This window comes from Oncorhynchus clarkii, chromosome 26, assembly GCF_045791955.1.
Source record: "Oncorhynchus clarkii lewisi isolate Uvic-CL-2024 chromosome 26, UVic_Ocla_1.0, whole genome shotgun sequence".
In the NCBI taxonomy this organism is placed as follows: Eukaryota; Metazoa; Chordata; class Actinopteri; order Salmoniformes; family Salmonidae; genus Oncorhynchus; species Oncorhynchus clarkii.
Genome location: NC_092172.1, coordinates 23,178,205 through 23,187,523, shown reverse-complemented (window position 1 = coordinate 23,187,523; position 9,319 = coordinate 23,178,205). Strand labels below are relative to the sequence as shown.

At 44.7% G+C, this 9,319-nt stretch overlaps 1 protein-coding gene across 1 annotated transcript; it reads right to left on the bottom strand.

Annotated features, from left to right (window-relative positions):
• Positions 1-580: 580 nt before the first annotated feature.
• On the bottom strand, positions 581-7,923 carry LOC139384587 (mitochondrial glutamate carrier 1-like). The gene is made up of 8 exons (XM_071129418.1): positions 7,850-7,923; positions 7,393-7,455; positions 6,804-6,859; positions 6,622-6,712; positions 5,898-5,945; positions 3,677-3,739; positions 3,180-3,332; positions 581-740 (listed from the first exon to the last, which is right to left on the bottom strand). The coding sequence occupies exons 1-8, from the start codon at positions 7,921-7,923 to the stop codon at positions 581-583; spliced, it is 708 nt and encodes a 235-aa protein (XP_070985519.1).
• Between the last annotated feature and the right edge of the window lie 1,396 nt (positions 7,924-9,319).

Sequence of the window (9,319 nt, the reverse complement as noted above, 5' to 3'; positions counted from 1 at the left end):
ACAGGTGAAACAGATCAGGGTGTGACAATAGGTGTTATTTCATTTTTTTCATGTCTTCACTAATATTCTATAATGTAGAAAATAGTAAAAATAAAGAAAAACCCTTGAATGAGTAGGTGTGTCCAAACTTTTGACTGGCACTGTATATTCTAGCCTAAAATGCCTTCTCCGTTTATTTCATAGTACCAGTAGATGTTGCCATGTTCTACCATCAGATAATATTGATATAATCGATCAGAAAAGGCCTGTCAAAACCAGGAGGGAAGCAGTGGAAGAGTTAGAGTGAGAAGGAGAGGTTACCTGATGCAGTCTGTCACTCTGCTGTAGGTGTCCTCCTGACTTCTCTGTGTCATGGTCTGAATTCTGGTCTTAATCGCTGAAACACACTAACTGTATCAAATGGTTTACAGGGCACACGGCAGGCATAATCAAATCAAATCACATTTTATTTGTCACATGCTCCGAATACACCCCTGAGATAGGTAACGTACAAGCCCTTAACAAACAATGCAGTTTTAAGAAAAATAACAGTTAAGAAAAAAATGTGAGCCTTTCTCTGACACCGACCGGTAAATAGGTCCTAGATGGCAGGAAGCTTGGCCCCAGTGATGTACTGGGCCGTACGCACTACCCTTTGTAGCCCCTTGCGTTCGGAGGCCGAGCAGTTGCCATACCAGGCCGTGATGCTCTCGATGGTGCAGCTGTAGAACTTTTTGAGGATCTGAGGACCCATGCCAAATCTTTGGGGGAATGGGCATTGTCGTGCCCTTTTCACGACTGTCTTGGTGTGTTTGGACCATGATAGTGTGTTGGTGATGTGGACACCATGGAACTTGAAGCTCTCAACCCGCTCCACTACAGCCCCATCGATGAGAATGGGGACATGCTCGGCCCTCCTTTTCCTGTAGTCCACAATCATCTCCTTTGTCTTGATCACATTGAGGGAAAGGTTGTTGTCGTGGCACCACACTTTCAGGTCTCAGATCTCCTCCCTATAGTCTGTCTCATCGTTGTCGGTGAACAGGCCTACCACCATTGTGTCATCTGTAAACGTAATGTGGTGTTGGAATTGGAGTTGTGCTTGGCCACACAGTCATGGGTGAGCAGGGAGTACAGGAGGGAGGTGTTTAGTCCTAGGGTCCTTAGCTTAGTGATGAGCTTTGAGGGCACGATGGTATTGAACACTGAAGTCTGTAGTCAATGAACAGCATTCTCACATAACTGTTAATTTAGTCCAGGATGGAAAGGACAGTGTTGAGTGCAGTTGCGATTGCGTCATCTGTGGATATGTTGGGGCGGTTTGCAAATTGTAGTGGGTCTAGGGTTTCTGGGCTGATGGTGTTGATGTGAGCCATGACCAGCCTTTCACAGCACTTCATGTCTACAGACGTGAGTGCTACAGCTTGGACACATGGACTATGGTGGTCTGCTTGAAACATGTAGGTATTACAGACTCGGCCAGGGACAGGTTGAAAATGTCAGTGAAGACACTTGCCAGTTGGTCAGCGCATGCTCGGAGTAGACGTCCTGGTAACCGTCTGGCCCTGCAGCCTTGTGAATGTTAACCTTTTTAAAGATCTTACTAATGTGCCTCCTGAGTGGAGCAGTGGTCTAAGGCACTGCATCGCAGTGCTAGAGTCATCACTACAGACCCTGGTTCAATCCTGGGCTGTATCAGAACTGGCCAAGATTGGGAGTCCCATAGGGCAGTGCACAATTGGCATTGTTTCCTCCAACACATTCGTGCAGATGGCTTCCGGGTTAAGCAGGTGGGTGTTAAGAAGCACAGTTTGGTGTGTCATATTTCAGAGGAGGCATGACTCGATCTTCTCCTCCCTAGCATGTTGGGGAGTTGCACAAAGGAGACAAGATCAAAATTAGGAAGAAAAAGTGGGTAAAAAGATCTTACTCACTGCGGCGAGCGTGATCTGAAACAGCTGGTGCTCTCATCCATGCTTGAATAGAAGTGATTTGGTTCATCTGGTAGGCTTGTGTCACTGGGCTTCCCTTTGTAGTCTGTAATAGTATGCAAGTCATGCCACATCTGACGAGCGTGGCATGACGCTTGTCAGTTTAGTAGGATTCAATCTTAGTCCTGTATTTACACTTCACCTGTTTGATGGTTCATCTGAGGGCATAGTAGAATTTATTGTGTGTGTGTCAGGTTAGAGTCTGGCTCCTTGAAAGTGGCCTTGCAAGAACACAAACAAATTAAGATGATTCACATTTGATGGACCATTCCTCTGTTCTCTTAGGGACGTGCCATTCTCCATAATCTACTTCCCTGTTTGCCAATCTGAAAAGTCTTGGTGGCCGTGGGGCTAATGGCCCCACTCCCTTCTGTGTCCTTTGCATCATACTGCTTCGCTGGCAGTACAGTTGCTGTGGGAGTTAATCCTGTGGATGGTAAGGACAGTTGTGTGTTTGTATACAGGTATGAGTGTGTATACAGTTGTATGGTTTTGCCTTGAATCGGCAAGACAGAACAGCTGCCTCATCATGAGTGTCTCATGATAAGCTGTAGACCACAATATTTAACAAGAGAGTTTTCATCTATACTTTTCGTAGCTGTCTATTTACCACCACAAACTAATGCTGGCACTAAGACCGCGCTCAACGAGCTGTATAAAGTCATACGCAAACAAGAAAATGCTCATCCGGAGGTGGCTCTCCTAGTGGCCGGGGACTTTAATGCAGAGAAACTTAAATCCGTTTTACCTGTTACGTGCAAAAAGAGGTGAAAAAACTCGAGACTACCTTTACTCCAAACACAAAGACACGTACAAAGCTCTCCCTCGCCTTCCATTTGGCAAATCTAACCATAATTCTATCCTCCTGATTCCAAGCAAAAACTAAAGCAGTGCGGATGTTGCCTGCAATTCATGGCTTCTGGTTGGGGTATATACGTACGGTCCCTGTGGGGACAATGTCATTGATGCACTTATTGATGAAGCTGGTGACTGATGTGGTATACTCCTCAATGAAATCAGATAAGTCCCGGAACATATTCCAGTCTTTGCTAGAAAAACAGTCCTCTAGCTTAGCATCTGCGTCATCTGACCACCTCGGTATTGAGCGAGTCACTGGTACTTCCTGCTTTAGTTTTTGCTTGGAAATGTGAATCATCTTAATTTGTTTGTGTTCTTGCAAGGCTTCTATTGTGTCTCTGTGCAGGTTACCTCAGGAGTGTGGCCCCCAGGCCCTTGTAGAGCCCTGCGATGCCCTGGCTCCACAGCAGCTTCCGGGTGAGCTGCATTGCTGTATGGGACCTCAACTCCACTGGGCCCCCAGGGGCCCAACTACAGCCTGGGACATCAGCTTCCTCTGAGCCTCTTCGTGTGTCATAACACACAGAACATCATCATTATCATCAGTGTGACATCATCAACCAGGGACAGAGAAGCAGGAATGCCTCAGGAGGTTGGAAAACAAAAATACATTTGGGGAATCACAGGAAAACAAGGAAGAGTCACAAATGTGGTCAAGCAATAAAATAACAATTTTACATTGATACAATAACAATGCTGGTTGTTACTGGTTCTAACTGATCAGATCCCTGTGATCTGTTTGTGTTTGTTTGGCTGACAAGACATTGGTTAGTCATGAAACAGTGACTGGGAACAGGGGAACATCCAACCTCCTCTCTCCTTCTTCAACCCATCTCTCACCTATCCACCCTGCATCCTGTAACTGAATCTTTAGCATCTCCATGGGAGTGGTGATGATGACCTGCACCAAGAGATGGAGAGATGGAGAGACAGAGAGATGGAGACACAGAGAGATGGAGACACAGAGAGATGGAGATACAGAGAGATGGAGAGACAAAGGTGGAGAGACAGAGAGATGGAGAGAGAGAGATGGAGAGACAAAGAGATGGAAAGACAAAGAGATGGAGAGACTGTGTGACTGTGTTTCAGAAGAGTTCTAACACCCAGGCAGACACACAACTAGTGTGCATAATTACTGTTGAGCCACAAGATGGTAGTATAAAGCTGTCTGAGGCTGATACCCCAGCTGAGTTTACCTGACATGTTTTTTATATTTTATTTTTAATTTCACCTTTATTTAACCAGGTAGGCCAGTTGAGAACAAGTTCTCATTTACAATTGCGACCTGGCCAAGATAAAGCAAAGCAGTGCGACAAAAACAACAACACAGAGTTACACATGGGATAAACAAGCATACAGTCAATAACACAATGGAAAAATCTGTATACAGTGTGTGCAAATGAAGTAAGGAGGTAAGGCAATAAATATGCCAATAGTAGCGAAGTAATTACAATTTAGCAATTACACTGGAGTGCAGATGAAGATGTGCAAGTAGAAATACTGATGTGCAAAATAGCAGAAAAACAAATATAGATATGCGATGAGGTAGGTAGTTGGTTGGATGGGCTTTTTACAGATGGGCTTTGTACAGCTGCAGCGATCAGTAAGCTGCTCCTACAGCTGACTCTTAAAGTTTGTGAGGGAGATAAGTAATTTTGCAATTTGTTCCAGTCATTGACAGCAGAGAACTGTAAGGAAAAGCGGCCACAGAGGGTGTTGACTTTGGGGATGACCAGTGAAATATACCTGCTGGAGCGCGTGCTACGGGTGGGTGTTGCTATGGTGATCAGTGAGCTGAGATAAGGCGGAGCCTTACCTAGCAAAGACTTATAGATGACCTGGAGCCAATGGGTCTGATGACGAATATATAGTGAGGGCCAGCCAACGAGAGCATACAGGTCGCAGTTGTGGTAGTATATGGGGCTTTGGTGACAAAACGGATGGCACTGTGATAGACTGCATCCAATTTGCTGAGTAAAGTGTTGGAGGCTATTTTGTAAATGACATCGCCGAAGTCAAGGATCGGTAGGATGGTCAGTTTTACGAGGGTATGTTTGGCAGCATGAGTGAAGGAGGCTTTGTTGCGAAATAGGAAGCCGATTCTAGATTTAACTTTGGATTGGAGATGCTTAATGTGAGCCAGACACCTAGGTATTTATTGTTGTCCACATATTCTAGTTGTCCACCATTCAGAACCGTTCAGAGTAGTGATGCTAGTCGGGCAGCGATCGATTGAAGAGAATGCTTTTAGTTTTATTAGCATTTAAGAGCAGTTGGTGGTCACAGAAGGAGTGTTGTATGGTGTTGAAGCTCGTTTGGAGGTTTGTTAACACAGTGTCCAAAGAAGGGCCAGATGTATACAGAATGGTGTCGTCTGCGTAGAGGTGGATCAAAGAATCACCAGCAGCAAGAGCAACATCATTGATATATATCGAGAAAAGAGTCGGCCCTAGAATTGAACCCTGTGGCACCCCCATAGAGACTGTCAGCGGTCCAGACAACAGTCCCTCCAATTTGACAAACTGAGCTCTATCTGAGAAGTAGTTAGTGAACCAGGCGAGGCAATCATTACAGAAACCAAGGCTGTTGAGTCTGCCGATAAGAATACGGTGATTGACACAGTCAAAAGCCTTGGCCAGGTCGATGAAGACGGCTGCACAGTAGTCTTTTATCGATGGCAGTTATGATATCGTTTAGGACCTTGAGCGTGGCTGAGGTGCACCCGTGACCAGCTCGGAAACCAGATTGCATAGCGGAGAAGGTACGGTGGGATTCGAAATGGTTGGTGATCTGTTTGTTCACTTGGCTTTCGAAGACTTTAGAAAGGCAGGGCAGGATGGATATAGGTCTGTAACAGTTTGGGTCTAGAGTGTCTGCCCCTTTTGAAGAGGGGGATGACCACGGCCGCTTTCCAATCTTTAGGAATCTCAGAGAGGTTGAACAGACTAGGAATAGGGGTAACAACAATGGAGGCGGATAATTTTAGGAAGAGAGGGTCCAGATTGTCTAGCCCAGCTGATTTGTAGGGATCCAGATTGTGCAGCTCTTTTAGAACATCAGCTGTCTGGACCAGCACCACAACCCACCAGCATCTCCCTCAGCAGGGTGAGCTTCTGACTAAGAGAGAAAACAAATGTAAAAACAAAATATAATTATTTTAGTTTAATGACTTTGCTAATTTCTCTGGATGGTCTGGTGCTATCTCAAGTGTTTTACATACATTAAACAACATGCATACAACTTAAAACTCCCTGTTTCTACATGCAAAGGACATGACCATAAACATGCATAAAGCAATAAACATACCATTAATGATGCACATGAAGAAACATACATAAACACACACACACACACACACACACAGTCTTAGAAACATGTTAATAATTCACGAGCGCTGGTCACTCAATAATTTATCAGCCATGTTCTTGGTCCCCATGGAAATGTTGGGGGACGCTAAAGATAGCCCAGGTATGTCATGCGGATAATGCTGCAGGGGCCTATGGGATCGGTCCTATCATCCATGCTGTATGTTTACAAAATATTTATACCTCTAATATATTACCACTAGATCCCAGCACATAGTGAAGATATTATTAGAATCCTATTTGTGATATGGATATCAAATCCAAACAAGAAGTTAGTTAAAGCTGATATAGTATACACTACATCTTTCAAGTACATCTATTCAAAGAGATCAGAGTGGGCAAGAGGTTGGTGTACCAGTCCGTTATGACTGGTGTATGATTGTATTTGACAGGCAGGTGTTTGAAAGAGGCCTCTGAGCACTACTCACCCATCCTTGGACAGGTGTTGTCTAAGGAAGTCAATGGCAGCTAGTTTGATGTCCTTCTCTGGAGTGACCAGAGTCAGGTTCACAGCAATACCTAATGGCCAAAGAAATAGAGAGACACAGAGTCAAAAACAAAGAACATGCTCAAACACACACACACACACACACACACAATTTTGTCCTACCTCTGTACATGCCAAAGTATCCCTCTGATCGGATGGTCTTGATAAGGCAATGTGACCTGTGTAGTGAACATTAATAAAAATTGCTGTGCAAAGACCTCAGAGAATCAACCAGATTCTACAAGGTAAGCAGATACTACAAGTAAACTACACGTTTGTTTTAGAATAAATTCACCCAGCTGGAGGTAAGGCAGGTGGAGCTGCAACAGCAGGTGATTACACTCCAGTCAGCACAGACCCAGACAACAGTCCAGCACAACAACACCCCCTTATCCAGACCTGGAGAGCTGGAGGTGGAGAGAGATATATCTGCACTCTGAGACATCAACAGGAGAAAAAGCAGGAGCAGGAGAAGAACAGAGCACTAGAGGAGAGGATCAGACTACTGGAGGAGAGGGTGAGGGGGATGTCATGTGACAGAGAACAACCCACTAGAGAGGTGGCCACCCTGCAGGGAAGCAGGCAGAACAACCAACCTCAGCTCCCAACAAAAGTCTTGACACCACAGCAGAACAGTCCACCCCAGACCCTGACCACGTCGACATCACAGCGGGACAGACAAATGAAGAACCCCAAGCCTAGGGGATCTTACCCCCTCTGAGCACCCCCACTGTCAGCCACCCTGATAGCCCTCCTGACAACTCCCCCACACCCACTGAGGTCATACACAAGACATAGATTGTCCTCCTTATGGACTTAAATGGGAAATACTGTATATACAAGAAAAAAACGTTTTCCCAAACACAGTGTGTCTAAACCCTGGTGTCCAAACAACCAACGCGCCCTAGACCTTCTGTCTGAGGAGCAACTAGGTTCACCTAGCCACATAATAATACACACAGGCACAAACGACCTGAGAGCACAGCAGGAAAGGGTGGCCACAGCACTCAGGGGAGTGATTGAAAAAGCTTATTCTACTTTCCCTAATTCACAAGTGGTTATATCCACCCTGCTACCACAAAAAGACTTTCACCCTGCTACCATAGATAAAAGCAAGTTTTTCCTGTGACTGTGACTCAAAACCACATTTTTGGCCCACCCTGGCCCACCCTGAACTTGGACTGCCTTTATGACCAGGTCCACCTAGACAAGTGCCCACCTTCACCCGGACCGTAAAGGACATCGCTCTCAAACGCAGCCCCAACACTTCACACAGGAGCAACAGATCTATAGACACCCCGCCCACACCAGCGAGACACTCTCCCAGACCTGCGGAACCCCCTCCCCAAGACCTACACATAGAGGACCCACATCCAGACCACAACACCACCAGCCACATCCACACCCCCATCCCAACCAATCAACACCCCCTCAAGTCAACATGCACACACCCCATTTATGACCTCTCAGATCAGTCAGCCCACTGTCAGAGAAAAATCACAGTCTACTTCAACAGAGCAGTACTCAATCATGAGGCATCAAAGCCAAAGGTACTGAGTAATATTAAGAAATGCTATCGATGGAAGGAATGTAGTGTGGAAACCTACCAAAAAATGTAATTAAATCCCTTTTAGACAACTTCCTGGACAAAACGTTCCACTGTTATAGTGAAGGTGTAAACTTGGGTGTAAAAGGTGTAAAAGAATATATTTGACCTCTCAGCTTCCCTATCAAATCTAAAAATCTCAAATAGAAAACTGAAGACAATGAACAACAAAGACAAATGGTTTGATGAAGAATGCAAAAACCTAAGAAAGAAATTGAGAAACCTGTCCATCCAAAAACATAGAGACCCAGAAAACCTGGGTCTACGCCTTCACTATGGTGAATCACTAAAACAATACAGAAATACTCTATGGAAAAAGAAGGAACAGCACATCAGAAATCAGCTCAATGTTATTGAAGAATTCATAGACTCTAACCCCTTCTGGGAAAATTGGAAAACACTAAACAAACAACAACACAAAGAATTACAGTGCCTTGCGAAAGTATTCGGCCCCCTTGAACTTTGCAACCTTTTGCCACATTTCAGGCTTCAAACATAAAGATATAAAACTGTCTTTTTTTGTGAAGAATCAACAACAAGTGGGACACAATCATGAAGTGGAACGACATTTATTGGATATTTCAAACTTTTTTAACAAATCAAAAACGGAAAAATTGGCAGTGCAACATTATTCAGCCCCTTTACTTTCAGTGCAGCAAACTCTCTCCAGAAGTTCAGTGAGGATCTCTGAATGATCCAATGTTGACCTAAATGACTAATGATGATAAATACAATCCACCTGTGTGTAATCAAGTCTCCGTATAAATGCACCTGCACTGTGATAGTCTCAGAGGTCCGTTAAAAGCGCAGAGAGCATCATGAAGAACAAGGAACACACCAGGCAGGTCCGAGATACTGTTGTGAAGAAGTTTAAAGCCGGATTTGGATACAAAAATATTTCCCAAGCTTTAAACATCCCAAGGAGCACTGTGCAAGCGATAATATTGAAATGGAAGGAGTATCAGACCACTGCAAATCTACCAAGACCTGGCCGTCCCTCTAAACTTTCAGCTCATACAAGGAGAAGACTGAT